Genomic DNA, 18,527 nt, shown 5'->3' on the forward strand with positions numbered 1-18,527 from the left:
GTCACTCTTTCCCAATCTCTCTCTTAACAACATCTCCCAAAAACTGTCATTCTGTTCCACACTGTCCGAGATGGCTGTGACAGCCTGTTAAACCAAGTAATGAGAGGAATAAAACCCACTGAAACGCGAGGCCTCCTGGCCTTCAGCGGCGGCACACAAATCCTGAGGCAGTAATTCAGTGGGAGGGAGCCTGGAAGGGTTTTGTGGGGGGATCACAGCGCCAGGCGGTGGGAGAGGCAGAGCCAGGAGAGCCGGACTACCCGAGGGTCCTAAAATCTGCTGTGGCCTGACCCGCGGGGCCCTGCCATCTCCAAGGCTGAGCGGCTCCCTCCAGCTCCCAGGCTGCACCGTTTGCATTCAGAAGCTCAGGTTTGCGCCTCTCCTCCCAGGTGGTACGCCTATAGCCCAAGGCCCATGCTAAGTCTGCACAACAGGCCAGGCTGTCACTCCTCATGGCCTGGCCCGGCTGGCTCCCCATGGGTGGCCTTGCTCCTCCTCCTCCCACCGCGACAGGCAGGTTGCTCCTCTCACAGACCCCCTCCTGCGCTACCTGCCTGAATCCCAGTCTTCCAGAACCTTCCATAAACAGGTGGGGCTTCTGTGTCCCTCCCTTTAACCTGGACAGGCCTCTGTGATCATCTGGATGAACAGAGCAGGCAAAGGGATGCTGTGTCAGTCAGCGGGAGCCGCTATGACAAAGTACCACAGGTGGCAGCTTGGACAGCAGACATTTGTTTCTCCCAGTCCTGGAGGCCGGACGTCTGGTGTGGGCAGGGCTGGTCCCTCCAGAGGCCTCTCCTTCTCCTTGTGTCCCCACATGGTCGACTCTCTGTGCGTGTCTGTGTCCCGGTCTCCTCTTCTTACAAGGACAGCAGTCAGATTGGAGTAGGGCCCACCCCAACGGCCTCATTCTAGCTCGGTCACCTCTCTAAAGACCAGTCTCCAGATACAGTCACATGCTGAAGTCCTAAGGGTTAGGCCTTCAGCATATGCATTGGGAGGACACAGTTCCGCCCCTAACAGGTGCTATCTGACTTCTACAGGCTGGAGTCAAACAGGTGATACATCTGCCCCTTGAACCCAGCGGTCAAGCTGTGAGGGAGCCCAGGTTGGGGCCCGGGGGAAAACAGGACAGCTGGGCCACCATGGGCTGGTGGGTTTGTCCTAAAACCAACAAACCCCATTAGAGTCAATGCCATTGCTCGACTAGGCTCACCGTCCTGCAGGCCGCCTCTCCTGCCCTGACCCCAGCAGTGAGTGGCACAGGACTGGCACACGGGGCTTCTTGGTGGACATGGGGCAGGTGGGCAGGCGTCTCGTGGAGGTGTGGTGTCCAGAAGTAGGAGAAAGAGGGGAATGTCGGCCGGTTAGTCAGAAAAAGGGATGTTGTGTTTGATCCCGAGGGCCTCACTTAGGGTCACTGGCAGACCACAATGTCCAAGGGACAGGACGGTAGGGCCTGGACATCAGTGGGGGGACACGTGGTTAAGGACTTGGAGGTGGTCAGCTGCAGAGGGAGACGGAGGGCTGGCATGAGGAGGGGCACGGGAACGATTTTGTGTCTCCAGAGGGCCAGACACACAATCAACACAAGCAGGTTCTATCTCACACTGACAGACTTCTCACAGCCAAACCTGACCACATGCGATCTGGCTGCTCTGATAGGTAGTGAGCTCTCCGTCATTGGTGGTATTCAAACAGAAATAGGGTCAGGGACATCCTACAAGGTGAGCAGTTGGGCCTCGTGCTCCCTTGGGTTCTTCCCTTCTGATTGCTGCTGTCCCAGCAGGCTCTAGGGAGAGAGCATGCATTTCTTTCGGTCTAAAAATGAATCCTTGCTTCTCATCTTCTCTGTCATGTTGAGTCCTACGGTAACAGCTGTTAAGAAATCACATTTGTACCTTCTCAGGAGCTCTCTTGAACTTGGAGTGCAAATTAACTTCATGTGATCTGAAATATAAAAGGTCGCTTCTCGCACAAGTTAAAGCTGGGCGACGCTTGCCTAGCTCGTGAGCACAGCAGCTTCTGCGGGGAGTCAGTGGGGAGGGCGGGCGTCCTCCGGCTGCCACACTCACAAGGACGGCTCCACAGCATCCTCTTCCAAGGCCACTGGCCCCGGTCACAGTGTCCTCCCGAACTGTGTCCTCCTCACCCCTGAGAGCCGCATCTGCTGATCAGCCAGCCTCCCGGGCACTCGTGTCCTCTCTGTGGGGCTCGAGGCACTTCTACGGCCACGTCCCTGGCTGCCTCCCGCAGGCCCTGCACCCAGTCACGCTGGGAGAGGGCAGGGCAGAGGAGCCTTCAGTGTCCATGCTGCACTGGGGACCAGGCCCTACCCTTCCAACACCTTCCCACGTCCCCACATGCAGACAGATGCTTCCAGAGCCCCCTGGCCCTGCCCCCAGCTGTGAAAGGGGAGGGGGCGCTGGGTGCTCCCCTCCCTCCCCCGCGGGCCTTTCCCCAGCACCGGGACCAGACTCCCCTTTGCTGCACCATGTCCAGGTTGAGACTCTAGGACATAACCAGCCGGACCCTGAAGTGCTAAATGGGGGCTAAGGGAATTGAGAAACTCTTTCCTCACAGGCCCTGATTGTCCCCCGTTTTTCCCTTCCTATGAGCCCCACACAGCTGGCTCTGCGGCCCCAGGCAGACCACTCATGTGTCTGTTCTGCATGAGCTCCTCCCTCCTTCCCAGCCTGGGGTCTCCAGGCTCAGGGCTCAGCCCTGGAGATGAGAGACTTCAAGGCAACATGAGAACTTGATGGTTTTGATACTGTCAGAATGTTGTGTCATCGCATGTGAGTGGGGATGATGGACGCTCAGTGTGGCTGGAACACTGCAGTGTGGGGGTAAAGCATCCAGGCTCAGAGGTCTGCCTCAGCAGGCTTCTCACCCACAAACAGGGATCAGACGAGCCAACGTCAGAGGCCTTGTAAACGAGACAGTGTGGAGAGTGTAGCTCCACACCTGGTACCCGCTGAGTGACCCACACAGGACGTGAGGGAGGGGGCCCCAGGGTGGGGCCCAGATAGCCTTTAGAGTGTCCGGAGAGACTAGGGGCTGGGGGGTTGACCAGGGCACACCTCTGCAGGGAATCGTGCCCCAGCCACTCACCCATCTGGGGAACCCTGGGCCCCCGACTGCGGGCAGCCATCCCCTCCTGGGCAGGAGCACCCTGGTGCTGGAGAGGGACGGAGGAGGAGGGTCCGGCAGGAGTGGCCGTCACCCTAATGAAGCCATCTCACCGTCATAATGAAGACCTCATGTACCTCCAGTGACACTTAGCAAATCCGGGCACAGATAAATAACCCAAGTCCAATTGAATTAACCATCAGCTGATCAGCACAGCTAAACCAATTATCCCGCGGCCCAACGAGATTACAAGGCCCAGCGCGGACGGGCTCACTGGGCGGGAGGTTCATTGGGTTTAACGAGTTTACACAAATGTTCTTTCCCTGGTTTCAGGCCACTTAGCTCCCAGTGCAGCCTTTGGGGCCACGGCCCGGGGGGGCTGCAGCGGAAACCAGACGCATGGCAGGGCAGAAGGTGGGCCTGGGCGTGGCAGGGGCTGGGAGACACCCTTTCACATACAGGAGAGAAGATACAGGTGGCCCTTGCACACAGTGCCGGTGCCGCCGACGGAGCCAAGCCTGATTTCCAGGGACACAGGCAGGTGTGGGCGGCAGACACCATGCGACCCTCACAGCCACCTGTACTGAGACCCGGCCACCCCGGGAGCGATCTGCTTTCTAAGGTCCTGTCTGTGCCGGGCCTCATGCCGGGGCTAGTCTCCCCACTCGGTTGGAGGGTGGAGGAGCCCTGGGGGTCCCCACCCCACAGTGGTGCAGGCTGGGTATTTCCACGCCTCCCCCACCCCATGAGGCCAGCCTCTTCCCAGCTGCCATCACACGTCCACCACCACTACACGTTTTAGAAGGAAGGGCACGCGGCTGTCTGCCACTGCAGAGCAGAACGGCTGCTGGCTGCAGGTGTGTTTCTAGCCCTCTGCGCAGAGGCAGGAGCCAGGAGGAAGAGCGGCAGAGCAGAGGATGTGCTCATGAGAGCAGCGGCCGCAACGCGGCGGCAGACGGCCAGGTATATTCCAAAAGAACCGGAAGCAGGGTCTCAAAGATACCGGCACCCCACGTCCCAGGAGCACAGTGGACAGGCGCCAGGAGGCGGGAGCAGCCGGCGTTCCCACTGTGGCCTTGACCACCTAGTCCAGCTTCCATTTCCTGGCTCTGATTGGCCTGCTCACGCTGGGGTCTGACCTGTAATCCTACGTGCAGCCTGTGGGTGCCTGGCCGTCTCCCTGGAGGATGCAGCCTGGCTGTGACTCCATGCTACCCCTGCTGTACCTAGCACAGGGTCTGGCCCTCGGCATGTCTGTGACATAAATCACAGATGTCAACACCTCAGCAGGACAAAGAGCTTTATCATTAGGTGATTGTTTGGATGGGGAAGGGAGACACCCCGAGGAGAGAGACAGAGAAAAGAGAGCGAGAGAGAATTGGCTGCTGCCCTCCTGGGCAGACCAGCGAGCCAGCCCTGGCCAAGGACCAGGTGAGGAGGCCTGAGGGAAGGGGGAGCCCTCTTCCCCAGTCCAAGTAAGGAGGACAGGACACCTGGGTTCCTCCGCCCACACTGGGCCCCGCCCATCCCTGCTGTCACCTGCCAAGAGCGATCCATGGCCTCTGCTGCCCCCCAGAGGGGCTCGTTAGTAACACAGGCGATTCCGGCCCAGCTCTCCCTGGGGCTGGGGGGTCCCCCTGCAGCCTTTGGAGGAGCCCCGGTAATTTCCCTGCCAAGACCCAGCTCAGATCTCCACCCGGATCACCCGGGGAGCTCTGGGTGCTCCCACACAGTGCAGGATCCCCTGGCTACAAGGTCGCAGGTTTCCTGCTTTCCCCTTTTCTTTCTTTCTGATCATAAAAGTTTCTAGCTATAAAAAATACAAACAGTACGTAGATGTGTAAAAATGAAACCGAAAGCCCCACTTAATTCTACAACCCCACCTCCCCAAAATGGCCTCTGGGGCACAGAGTAATGACTGGCTCTTTCACCAGGCAGTAGGTCCTGTGTTTCTGGAACTCTGCTTACAGGTCAGCCTCCTTTTTCACAGCTGTTTTCCTAGAGGAGTTTTTCTCCTTCCTTTCAACCCTCTTTGAAACTCCTGCCTTTTCTATCTGTTGGAGGTGGATTATTCCTGTCCTCACCCGACTCTGCCCTGCCCTGCCCCTATCTGCTCATCATCTCACCTCTGGGGGGTGAGATGGGGGACCCAGACCAGCTTTTAGCAGAAAACGTTCACTGAATGAAAGACCAAGCTAATGCTTCTTTCCTGATGACAGACACCCATGTGAAACCATCCGATGCCAAAAGGAGAACAGATGGGCTCATGCAGCTGAGAGACCAGAGACTCACACAACTCTCTGTGGATGGTGGGGGGGTAGAGGGGTGGATGGATGGTGGGTGGTTGGATGGTGATGGATGGATGGATGGAAGGATGGATGGTGGATGGACGGATGGATAGATGGTGATGGATGGATGGATGGTGGATGGACGGATGGATGGATGGGGATGGATGGACGGATGGATGGTGGGTGGATGGATGGATGGATGGATGGATGGATGGATGGATGGATGGATGGTGATGGATGGATGGATGGTGATGGATAGGTGGACAGATGGATGGATGGGGATGGACGGATGGATGGATGGTGATGGATGGATGGATGGATGGATGGATGGTGGATGGATGGATGGATGGATGGATGGATGGTGATGGATGGATGGATGGTGATGGATAGGTGGACGGATGGATGGATGGATGGTGATGGATGGATGGACAGATGAAGGATGGATGGATGGATGGACGGAGGATAGATGGGTGGATGGGTGGATAGATGGTGATAGATGGTGGATAGACAGGTGGGTGGATGATGGATGGATGCATGGATGGATGGATAGTGATGGATGAATGGATGGCTGGATAGTGGATGGATGGATGGATGGATGGTGATGGATGAGTGGATGGATGGATGGATGGATGGGTGGGTGACTTCAGCACTTTCAGAGAAAGCCCCCAGCAATGCAATGAGGCAGTGGAAAGCAGACCTGTGTGTGTTGAGGGTGACCGTCTGGGCGGGCCCCTGGCAGCACCTGCTGTGGAAGGAGCTGACGGCACATTTTAAACCCCTTTGTGTTCTGGGGTATTATAGGCATGCACATCGCACCTGTAATGCCTTGTCTGTGTCTGCCTCTCCCTGGGCTGCAGGACCAGGCCCTCGGGACTCCAAGCACCCACCTGGGGCCTGGCCTGGGGGAGGTGCCCAACACAGGTATTCAGCAGTGAGCGAACGGAAGAGCTTCTTCCTGTAACCTTTCCAGTTCCACACACAAGTCTCTAGTCCCTGCCCACCCTTTCCCCACAGAAAGAGGGGACAGGCATGCTTTTTCTTGGTGGCAGGAAGTAAAAAATGGGTTTGAGGAGCTTGTGTGTCTCCAGGGCTTGTGGGCACAGGCAGAAAACCAAGAATTCATGGCCGTGCACAACGGATGACCATGCTGCTGGGTTTGGGGTGACGGTGGGCCTCAGAAGGCCAGGTTTGTTTCCATCTGTTACTATCATTTATTCTGATGCTCAAATTGTCCTATATTTGGCCACTAAGACCTCTTCACTGAGCTATTTTAATTGTGGTAAAATACACAGAAAACTTACCACCGTAACCATTTTTCAATGTCCAGCTCAGTGGCAGTAAGCACCTTCACACTGTTGTGCAGTCGTCCCCACCGCCATCTCCAGAACTTTCCATCTTCCCCAATCCACACTCTGTCCTCGTGAAACACTCCCTCACCGTCCCCCTCCCGCAGCTCCTCACCACCTCCTGCTTCCTGTCTGGTGAATCTGACTCTCTTGGTCCTGGCCGTGGGATCATGCGGTATGTGTCCTTCTGTGAATGGCTGATTTCACTCAGCCTAACTTTCCTTCCTTTTTAAGTCTGAATATATCGGTACGGGTCCCCGTGTGTCATCCATGCCTCCACTGCTTCCCCCTGTTGGCTGCTGGGAACAGCACTCACCACGAACGTGGGTGTGCAAGTACCTCTTCAGGTCCCTGCTTTCATTTCTTTTCCCAGAAGGAACTGCTGGATCATAGCATAATTCTGTGTTGGATTTTTTTAATTTCATGTAAATTTAAAGCCACCATATTATTTACCACAGCAGATGGACCCTTTTACTTGCAGTGCACAGGGTTTCAGTTTCTCCACATCCTCACAACACTTGTTGTTTTCATCCTCACAACACGAGGCTATCCATCCTAGTGGGTGTGAACGGCCTTAATTTAAAGCGAGAGCTTGCCTGCGTTGGAGGTGGGGTTTTTCTATCAGTTACATTTGTTGTTTGTTTGAATTATTAATTCAGTTTTTATTTACATACGCCACAGTCCACTCATGATGAACAATTCTATGAGTGTAGACAAATGCATACATCATGTAACACCACCCAAATCATGATACAGAGGTGCCCTCCCCCAAGAAGTCCCCTCGCACCCTGTCTGCAGTCAGGCCTGCCGTCACCCAGCCCCGCAGCCACTCACCTGTCCCTACACCATGAAGGGGCTCGTGCAGCAGTAGCCGCTTGCGCCAGCTGCTTTCACCGAGATCCAGGCGTGCGCGTCACCAGTAGCTTAGAGAAGTGCCCCCCCGCACAAGGCTCTGAGGGTTGGCGTCCTTTCACCTGTGAAAACCTCGGGGTTCTGTCCAGTTTGGAGCCACCACAGAGAAGGCCACTATAAACACTCATGTCCAGGTTTTTATTAAAAAAAACTTTCATTTCTCCTGGGACAATACCTAGGAATGGGGTTGCTGGCTGTTTACCTTGGTTAAGAAATGCATAAACTGCTTTTCCAAGTGCCTGTACCACCTGCATTCCCAGCAGCCACACAGGATGCTCCCGCCCCTCCCAGCTCTGGCCAGCACTTGGTGTTGCTGGGTCTGGTTTAGTGTTTTCTTTGGAACATTCTCATAGGAGTTAATAGTATCTCACTGCGGTTTTCAGCTCGACCATGACGTACAGAACCGTAGGTGTTCGGATTTGGGAAAGCCTCCAAAACTCTGAGTCCAGCCCCCAAATGTGACACCCCTGTCCTGAGTCCTTGCCCCAGATGACCGCCTGGTCACAATTCCTCCAAAGGAAGGAACCCCTCCACAGCTCCACCCCCTCCCAGTGCAGGAGCTCGGGGAGTAGACTGGAGGCAACCACCGGCCATTCGACAAACGACAAACGAACGAACAGGAGGCCCAGGCTGCGAGGGGTTGTCCAAGGTGGGCAGCAAGGTGGCACCCGAGCCCAGGACAGGGCCTGCTCTCTCCCAGCCCATCCTCCCCCCACCCTTAGCCCCTTGCTTGGCACAATGCAGCTCAACAGACGTTGGCGTGGCCCCGGGATGTGCAGCACTGGCTCTGTCCTCTCCCTGTAAGAGGAAACAGGGTGAATGAAGCACAGCGGGCCTCCATGTGGACCAGCAGCTTTTCGCCGGCTCCATGCAGGGCAACGAGATGGCTTCCTCCCTGGGAAATCATTTCTTAAGATACTGAAAGAAAGGCTTTTGGAAATTGTGTGTGGTTTAAGGTCTCACTTATTAAAGAACTAAACGAATAGCAGGAGACGTGAGTCCTGGGCAGCATTTAATGCTTCTGACGAGAGCGGCAAGCCTCGCGCTGGGACGAGAGTGTCATGTTCGGGTTTGACTCAGTTGGGCAGAAAGCAGAGTGACACACCAAAGTCTTGATTCTGGGCCATGATGGCATTGGTCCAAAACGGCATTTTCTTTGTGTTTACTGTGTGATGGTAAGTGAAAATACTCCCATCGACATAAACCTCCAACCATCCCCCAGCCACACAGACCTCGCCAGGCCGGGCTGAATCCCCCACGCCCATCAAGGAACACCACCGGCCTCTAAAGGAAAAAGATGTTTTCACTTCTGACCCTGCACTGCAGGCATCTCTGAAGCAATCTTGAAATGCTCCCGGGGAAGAGGGTTTGTTCCCTTTCTGGATGAACTGCTCCTTACAAACTAGACTCAGCTTTAACGGTATTCGTTAATTTCCCTTGGGAAAAATTTGAATTTCACATAAACCGGAGTTTTGTTTTTGTAATAAAATATATGTGATCTTCAATTGGTTGCCTTTAATTTTTTTTCTCCAAAAACCTCAGTGGCAAATGTTTTCCTTATATCCTACCCCCTCCCTCAACTTAGATATTCCTCATTTAGAAAAAAATCATTCTCTATCTTTTCCCAGATAACTGGGTGCTGCTAAGGTAAGTCTGTGTTATGGAGCACCTGATTACAACTGTTTCTATTTCTGTGCTGCTATTTATTCCAGGGTCTTTGTGACCACTGTGTTGGGGACAGTGTGCCATACAAGCAGCTCTGCAGGCAGGCAGCCCTGCCACCAGATTCAGTCACACCCACGGGGTCAAAGAAAGGGCAGCGACGAGGCTGCAGTGAACATGGGGGTCCCCAGGGCACGAGGTGTCTGTCCTCAGTGGGAAAGACGTACAGACATGAGGTCGGCCTCGGCCTTCTGCTGCCGTGGCAGCTTTTCATGCCCACTTACAGACTGACGTCCTAATACGGCACGATCGGCTTCTGTATGTCCCAACCTTTCTTCAGAGACAGGACAGTAGCATTACGACCTCACAGCCTGAATGAGAGTCAGAGGCTGCTACGATATTTACCAGACCAGCCAAGGGGAACTGGGGACCATGCAGACTGGCTAACACTGCCACTGCTGGTTCTTCTGCGCTTTGCAGAAGCCTGGTGTGTGGAGAGCTTGGAGCCACTGATCCCGTGAGGGCCTCTTATGTGGTATCGCCCTGGATTCCAATGACCCATGGAAAGAGGGAAACTATTAAACACCCTGTACGTGTCAGGCCCTAAACTCAGCCCTTCTGCAAATGAGATGTCACTTAATCGTCCCAATTATTCAGCATACAAGAATCGGTTCCTCCAAAAGGAATGCCACAGATGAACCTCATGAGGCAGAGTGAGAGAAGCCAGACATGACGGCCACACAGTGTGTGTCCACTTACAGGAAATGTCCAGAATGGCACGTCCAGAGACAGGAAGTAGATGGGTGGTTTCCAGGAGCTGGAGGGAGGGAAGGGCGGGCAGTTCTAAGTACTTTATAACTTCCATTTATGATTTCTTCTTCGACATACGTTATTTAGAAGGATGCTTTAACTCCCAATGCATGGGAAGTTGCTTTCACATTAACTTATTTTTTAAATACTCATTATCCAGGGCTGGGCCTGTGACCCAGAACTGGCCAATACATGGATTCCATCTCCTGGCCACAGTGACTGATTCAAGGTCAGGCTCATGAACCAGGCTGTTCTCCAGAGATTCAATCCTGGCACTTTTACTGGGAGAACTGGGAAAGTAAAGCTACTGAGGTGTAGAGGCCAGTGATTTTACCACAACACAGGGACAGCTCTGTGAGAATGGAGCCAACACAATGACTGCAGAGTGAAGAGATGGGAGAAGTTGTGCGAGTCTCTGGTCTCTCAGCTGTGAGAGCCCACCTACCACCCTTTTGGGCATGAGATGGTTTCACAGGATGTCTGCCACCCACACTTGAAAAAACCCTAGTGGTACATTTTCCCTCACTCTGTAACCCAAATATAAGAAAATATCCATATCTAAGGCCCATGTCTCAGGCCTGTACCATAATTGTCACCTTCCACTGTCTGCTACCAGCTCCTCTCAGAGCCCGATGAGAGACGTGAGCATGATAATCACTTATATACGGTTTCACCTCCTACTGCGTCTCACAGACACTGGAGAGAGGGTTGTGTCTGCAAGACCGTGACTCAGGCAAGCCCTGCACAGAGCCTCCTGCGAGGCCGGGCGCCCAGGCCACAGGCCAAGGCAGCGAGCGGCGCCTTGAGCATGAATCCGTCCTAATCTCAGTGCTTGACATGCACCCAGCTGTCCTCCGGCAGGCACACTTACTGAAGGATGGGAGAACAGCTGGCCAGTGATAAATGTGACAGCTACACTCATAAAGGCCTGGTGACCTGCTGCACGTGGGCCACCTCAGCCATCAGGCAGGCGCAATCGTCATCCCCAATGAAGCTGGGAGACCAAGGGTGACTGGGCAAGTTACCCAAAAGTGCAAAGTGATGTCCAAAGAGGTTGATTGTGAATGTGGAATTCTGACCCATTCCAAGACTGTCACACACTGGTGGTCCCTACTGCTGACGTTTCCGTTACCTGAGTGCCTGCAGTCATGAGGCTGCACAGGAAAATAGAAATCGTCGCAACGCCGTTGCACTAATGAACTGATTGTTTACACATGGGGCTCTACTCAAACCCCCATTGGGGGTAGACCCTGAATCTCACACGCGCGTACCCAACGTTGGAAGGCCTGCAACTCACACTGTGACGCCGTGGAGTCCAGTGCAAATCAACTGCAAAGTCAAACTGGTAACCTCAAGAAAAACGCAAGATTTAGGCCACCCATAACTGTCCGACTGGGGGATGTTCAGATGGAGCCCAAAGCCATGGCAGCTGTAGGGGAGCCTGGGGTGCTGGAAAGGTGGGCAACTGAGAACACGGAAACTGACAAGGCTGCTGACAGGATGGCACTTCAACAAGAAGTGAGCTGAACAGCAAAGGATTAAGGGAGGCTCTTGGGAAGGTTGACGGCGCCATCGTACATTTCCGCAAGGGCCAGGGACTCACAGTGACTCACAATGTGTTGAGCTATCAGTTTGTTGGAAAATTATGACCCTGCCAAACCGACACTTGATTAATTCTTTGTTGGTTCTACAAGTTAGCATATAATTGCATTCATAACCTAAAATTCCTTGAATATAAGACAAATTCAAGATCTTCTCCCCTTTTTTTATTTTTCAAGATGAATTCTCAAATTCTCTTTCCCCACTATTGACACCGTTACCACCTGATTTCCTTTTTAAGTGAATTCGCTTAGGGATCTTTCCAGTCCAATGACCGCCTTGCGCTGGAGAACAGTCTACAGCAGACAGTGAGCTGCTCCACAGTTCTGAGTGATGCATTCTGCCCGCATACCCAGGAGGTCCCCAGGAAGCCAGCCCCTGGACCGCCACCGCCCAGGCCAGGACAGCCTTCCCGCCTCTCACTTCTTTCCTGCTCAGTCTTTAGCAAAGATCTACACCAAAAAACAGTCCAATGAAAGCACTTACGTATTTGCTTAAGCGTCATCCAAACATGGCCCACTTTGCTCTTCAGCATCTCTTTTATAAAGGTGATAGGTCATTTCAGAGGTGGTATTGTGGGGGCACCAGATTCCTTGTGTCTATTTATCTAGAGAGAGAGAACGCACAGTAAGTGAATAAAAATGAATGAATCTTTTGAAGGTTTCACACAGCAAAGCAATACATTGGCAATTTGATTTTTGGATATGTGGGGGTGGATGTGTTTAAATTTAGAACCAACAAAAACTTGGACTCCCTGAGAAATTATATGCTTCTTTCGTTTTGTGTTATTGGAACCATGAAACTCAGAATATTTCCCTCTGTGAACTGGCTGTAAGAAAGCTCAAAAACAAGTTACCTCTTGATTTTTGTGTTCGTTTTTACCATGTTTTGTATACATGCCTTTTATTTTAGGCCACCAGAAATCATTTTAGCAGGAGCATGCTTCACTGGATTTGATTGGGTTTTGTAAGGAGTTAAGTTACTAGACAAAGGAGTAAATGGTGGCCAAGGCTCCCTAAGGGGTATGCGGTGTGGACAGGCTGGGCTGGGGGTGGTGCGCCTTGATGAGGCTGTCAGGAAACTAGACAGAAAGTTGTGAGTGTGGGGTTTCAAGGGATGTTAACCCCGGAGGAAGACTCTCAAGGCTCAGATTGCTGTGGTTAGCACAAGGACCCCCCCCCCATTCTGCCAATAACACTTCCGGTTTGGAGAAGGATGAGCAGTGGTACGGGATGGGGGTGCTCTCAAGGGTCCTGGGGAGAACCAGAAATCATCCTGCTACAGGGGCAGCACTGTTCTCTCCTCTTCCCCTTTACTTGGGCATATGTGACATGAGACCAGTAATTAGGGTAAAGGTTTGCAGCTCATATCCAGGCCTATCAGCTTTGGGACCTTGGGCAAATTCTCAGAACCTGAACATCCTGTCTATAAAATGGAACAATAGTGTTCCTACTTAAGGGGTTAAGATTAAATGGGTTACTATATATAAACCTCTTACAACGACGTCTAGCACATATTAAGTACCAAATAAACGTTAGCTGTTCTCGTTATTGTCTTGGACACAAAAGGACATCCCAGATGGGCTTGGGGGTGCAGAGTCCCCAGCACCAACTGGGGGGTTAAAGGGCTCTGTGTTACTTCAGGGCAGAGAGCTTTGACAAAAATTCGCTCCTAGACCGGACTCTACTCAGACTCCCCTGAACTCTAGTTCAACTAGGCCTCTACTTTTGGACTCTGTGTTGTCTCTGCAGTTTCCAATTTTAGCAAGAATCTCCCTTCCTCCTTATCTGACTACCCTCCCCCATCTCCCTGGCGGTCTGATCACCTTGACCTGCCAGCAGCAAGCCCACTGCTAGGCTGGTGGGGCTAGCCTCCCCCCGCCCCTGCTGTTTCCTCTTAGTAACTTCCAGCCCACTGACCCCTCCCTGCTCCTCCGCTGTGAATTCCCACTGGCCCACGTTGTAGTTGGGATTGAGCTCGTTCTATACTGAGGTCTCTTCTGCCCTCGTGCAATAGTCCTTGTGCATGAAAAACGGTTTCTAGGGAAAGTCACTTCACAGGGTGATCGTATCATGAATTCCTCACTGAGCAGGTCATGGTGGGTAGTCAGTAGTCACATCCCCCAGGCATGCGCCTTTAGTAAAAGGTTTATGTCTGCCTTAAGCACCCCTGTCCATCTTCTTGCGCACCGCGGCTAACACACCTCGAGGCAAGCGAGCACGTCATCTAAACTCCCCTCGGCCCGTCCCCACCTGCCTTCCTCCCACCTCCACGTCATCTTCGTTCGCGCCTTAATTTCAAATTCATAAAAGAAACTGCAAACTGTCTCTCCGGAGCCTGTGAGATCTTGCTCCCCGGCAACTGTCACCAGTCTGGCTCCAATGAACGCTTACAAAAACTCTCTACAGGTTTGGGCGTTTTCTTACGTGCACATGCTGAAAACTGTTTTCAGGAGTTAAACCTTTCAGCTCCGGTTTTTCTCTGACAGCTCCCTGCGCTATGTGAAGGGTCCTAGAACCCAAGGCCAAGGGGCCGGAGATCCCCTTCCTGAGGCGCCCCAACCACAGAGGCACAGGGCCCCCCTCAGGAGGGCTGGAGGGCCCCCTTCTGGAGAAGCCGGAAGTCCCTTCGCTGCGGGCCCGGGGCCGAGGCCCATGGGCAGGGGCCGCTGTCCCCTTCCCCAGTCACCCGGCACCGTGTCTAGAGGCGCCCAGCCAGGCCCTTCTACGGAGCACCGCACCCCGCGGCGCAACCGCCGGGAGGCCGGGCCAGCGCACAGGCCCGGGCACCGGAAGTCCCACCAGCTAAACTTCCGGCGGTGGAAGCCGGATGAGTGGGCGGGCCTGGGCTCCGAAAGTGGAGGCGGGGCCCGCATCGCCCGCGTGCGTCACTTCCGGCCGCGCTGAGCCAGGTGAGCGCCGGCGGCGTGGCGGCGCGTGGGTGCGTGCGAGCGGGATCCACAGGGGTGGGTGTTCCCCGTGGTCCCTCCTCAGCCGCCCTCTGCCCCGCGGCCTCCGGGGTCTTCGTCCGCCGCGGGGGGGGGATGCTGCTTCTGTGGGGCCGGCGGTTTCCCGAAACACAGAAAGTAAAACCTCCGTGGGGAGCCAGAGGGGCGGCGGGCGCGGCCATCGGCTCCTGCGCGGCCTGGGCTCCTGCGGAGCTTGCTTCCGCGCCGGTGGCCGTGGCATGACTCCCGGGAGGCACGGGAGCGCGCTCAGGGGGGGAGCGGGTCGCGCGGCGATGCGGCGCGCGGGGGCCGAGCGCGTGGGAAGGGCTGCGCTCAGGAGGAAACGCGGCCCCGCAGCCCGCTCCACAGACAAAAGCGTGTTTTGACATTCCGCCTTCTCTGCCTGTCGGTATATACGTGTCTCATCAACGAATCTAGGACGTTCCCGGTGAAACCTGTATTGGGCAAACACTTGCTTTTGAATGGGCCTCCGTATGGTTCTGTTTTAATGCCAAATGGTACTTAACGTTGTAGTCGCACGGCCCACCTGACGTTGACTGACTCGCGCCTTTTCCTCTCGTCTCCCTCCCTCCCATCTTTCCTTCGTACATCAACTAAAGGTGCCATTGAAGAGACTCAACCATGGAAGGCACGCCGTTGGTGACATCAAAGCAGAAGACTGAAGTGGTGTGTGGGGTCCCCACTCAGGTGGTCTGCACAGCCTTTAGCAGTCACATCCTGGTGGTGGTGACTCAGTTTGGGAAGATGGGTACGCTGGTCTCCCTGGAGCCCACCAATGTGGCCAGTGACATCAGCAAGCCTCTGCTTACTACAAAAGTCCTCCTTGGACAGGACGAGGTAACTGGTTGGGCAGGGAACGCCGGTGGGGAGGAAACGCTGCCTCCTTGGCTGTCATTTGTAAATACAGACACGCAGTCTGGTAGGCTCCCCCCGCCGCCATCGGGTGACAGCATTTTCTGGGGCCTTTTTGGGTGTGAGGGCATCCACCTGCCCAGAGTTGACGCTTTTCCCAGCCCGTCAGCATTTTACTCAGCAGATAAGTGAAGGTATTGATTTGTAACGTGGGCCGCCCTCCTCAGGTGGACCCTGTCACGGTACACTGTGCTAATGAGTGGCTGACTTTGCTCCATTGTAGAAAGATCCTCTGTGAGATTTGACGCTTTCCCTCTGCGCATTTGTCTTTCTTGAGGCCTCCCAGATTAGAGATAGTTGGAAGAGACGGGAATCAGAAAGCACTGAGAAATTGAACGATGCCTCCTCAGCAGTGTGCTTACATGACGAGTGCTGAGTCTTGTTGAACTCTGAATCGCTGTCGTATGGAACTTCTCGGAGGGCGACTTAATGGTGGTGTGGGCAGCCGGTCTGGGTTCCTGGGGGACACTTAATGAAGGCTTTGAGGGAAGAACAGATTCCTTGCCGTTAAAGTGGTTTTCTCCCCTTCCCTTCACCAGCCCCTCATCCACGTCTATGCAAAGAACCTGGTGACATTTGTGTCTCAAGAAGCTGGAAACAGAGCGGTCCTCCTTGCGATGGCCGTGAAGGACAGAAGCATGGAGGGGCTGAAGGCCTTGAAGGAGGTGATACAGACGTGCCAGGTGTGGTGACCCTGGAGTTAGCGGCCACACCTGCTGCTCAGCGGGGCCAGGTGAAAACTCAGACCCCTCCGGGCGACTTGAAGACGACCCTGCCTTCAGTCCATCAGGAGGAGGAACTGGAGCCAGAAGAAATTCTCCTGTCTCCGGCAGACTTCTCTTTGGCTGCTGATACCATCCGTGGATGGTGGGAGGATGTGGGGTGTTGGGAGACTCGTGATTGGTCCTCACCAGGGTCCAAGGAGTTGCACATACTTGATAATGGAAAGAATGGTCGTGCCAGTTGATGTACAGAATCAGTTATTGGAGGAGAATCTGTTTGTACAAATAAGCACATAACCCAGAATGCCTCAGCAGCCTTCTTAAGGGTGGTGAGAACCTCAGTCACACGGCCAAGTTCAGTGTGGTGTGCCAGCCTGGGGGAGGCCAGCGGGGCTGACTGCCCCTTCCCGGGGCGGGGGGCGCGGTGGAGTGGGAACCCTGCGTGTGGAAGAAGGGCCTTTCCCCCAATGGCCTGGAGGTAGGAGCACGGGGAGGGCAGGCAATCCTGCTGTCAGACTGCAGGATGTCCAGGCTGGCTGAGCGTGACACCTGTGGTGGGACAGGCGGAGGGCTTCTGTGCTGTGCTGCGGCCTTGCGCTTGATCCTGAGCTCAGTGAGGAGCTGCTGAAGGGTTGCACGTCAGGTCGGGTCTGCCCTTTGGAAACAATCCCAGGAAATATTCCCAAGGATTGGCAGGAGCTTGGGGTGAGGCATTGGCTTTAGACGGCATTTACACCACAGAAGTCAGCTTCTGGCTGCCCAGGCCTCTGACAGTCGCCTGGGACCCACCGGGGCTCCGTCGTCCCCCTGGTCACAGTGACGCATGTCGCTGTTCGTGCGAGAAACCAGAGGACAAGTCTATACCATTTGAGTCTTAGTCTCCCAAGAAGAGAGGGGCCACTAGAGAGTTGAGTTAGGAGATGAGGTCTGGAAACAACACCGGCTGGGGTCCCCAGAGAGGAGCAGCACCGATGACACCCCTCCTGGGAGGTCAGGGTTCACGTAAAGAAACCTGAGAAGCCCTCTGTGTGCTCTTGGGATTGTTGGTTTCTCTCAGAACCATCAGCCTCTGAAATCTGAGTTTCTTGATTTTAGAAACCCCTGTCTAGGTCAGGTGACAGACCAGCTGAAACTGCTGGTCCAATTTACAAGGAACGTAGAGTGTGGGCTCCAGTGCTCGGGCTGTGTGCCATGCAGAGCTGTCGTCCAGGCCACAGACCAGCAGCAGGTTGACACGGCAACCTTAGTGTTAGGCATCTCACAGGCTTCCCACCAGGGCCTGCGTGCTTTGGGACACCAGGGGAAACGGGCAGGCCCATCCCTGGGAGACAAGACTCAGCTTTAGCTCAAACACTCCAAATAGCTTCGTCCCTTCCCTGGGCAGCAGGGCTCCCGCCTACCTTCTTCTGCCCCCAGTGACTTGTGTGGCAGTCTGAGACCCCCCCACACCTTTGAGCTCCCGCTACCTGCTTTTACACCAGCATTCCTCCTAATAAGCTCCTACGCAGTGAACCCCCCTTAGCATCTGCCTCGTGAAGGACCAGGACCAACAAGTCTTAAGGGCACAAAGGAGCTGACATGAGAAGGGAAGGGACTGTCCACACAAGTGAGGAACCCACAGATGACTTGTGTGTTGTGACAGGTGTGGGGGCCAAAGTCGCTGCTGGGATAAAGGAAACGGGTAGGAAGTGAGAACGCAGCCTGCCTGGTCTGGGAGCAAGGGCCTGGCATCGGGCATACTTATAGAGTGCTCACTCACATAAATGCCAGTTCAACACGGGCTTGTCATTCAAATGTGTCATCTGAAAAGTATTTTTGTCCGTGAAACCCTGGTTTCTCTCAGTTCACAAATGGGGAACCTGAAGCCTGGGTGGGGTTCCGATCTGAGTCTAAATTCAGATTTGCAGCATTTGGGACTAAACGCATAACTGTGAGACCAGCTCACACTGCCTATGCCCTTTTCCCATGCCTGGTGACTTGCCTAATTCTCGTAACAGCTAGGTGAGGTCACTGCTGTCATCTCCGCATTACAGATTAGGAAACTGAGGCACGGGGAGTCACAACGGCCACTGAGGGGCAGAGCTGGGCTCTAAAGAGCTGCGACTGCAGCAAGGACCTGCCCGGCCAGAGGCACTGCTGCCTCATGGTTCTGGTCCGCCGAGCAGCTCCTGCGCCG

General features: G+C 54.4%; 1 protein-coding gene and 1 long non-coding RNA gene across 4 annotated transcripts; one reads left to right on the plus strand and one right to left on the minus strand.

Annotated features, from left to right (window-relative positions):
• Positions 1-7,797: 7,797 nt before the first annotated feature.
• Positions 7,798-14,535, minus strand: LOC117016983 (uncharacterized). Its single transcript, XR_004422004.1, has 3 exons — positions 14,176-14,535; positions 12,236-12,356; positions 7,798-10,157 (listed from the first exon to the last, which is right to left on the minus strand). It is a non-coding gene; the product is annotated as an uncharacterized LOC117016983 (long non-coding RNA).
• Positions 14,536-14,600: 65 nt separating this feature from the next.
• PSMG3 (proteasome assembly chaperone 3) lies at positions 14,601-16,649 on the plus strand. Of its 3 annotated transcripts, none has more exons than XM_033096873.1 (3): positions 14,601-14,660; positions 15,317-15,554; positions 16,169-16,649. In XM_033096873.1, the coding sequence occupies exons 2-3, from the start codon at positions 15,339-15,341 to the stop codon at positions 16,319-16,321; spliced, it is 369 nt and encodes a 122-aa protein (XP_032952764.1). In that variant the 5' UTR covers positions 14,601-14,660; positions 15,317-15,338; the 3' UTR covers positions 16,322-16,649. The 3 variants fall into 3 exon arrangements, with proteins under 3 accessions (XP_032952764.1, XP_032952762.1, XP_032952763.1); XM_033096871.1 differs by having other exon boundaries at positions 14,650-14,714; XM_033096872.1 differs by having other exon boundaries at positions 14,650-14,689.
• The last annotated feature ends 1,878 nt before the right edge of the window (positions 16,650-18,527 follow it).

Source organism: Rhinolophus ferrumequinum, chromosome 24, assembly GCF_004115265.2.
Source record: "Rhinolophus ferrumequinum isolate MPI-CBG mRhiFer1 chromosome 24, mRhiFer1_v1.p, whole genome shotgun sequence".
In the NCBI taxonomy this organism is placed as follows: Eukaryota; Metazoa; Chordata; class Mammalia; order Chiroptera; family Rhinolophidae; genus Rhinolophus; species Rhinolophus ferrumequinum.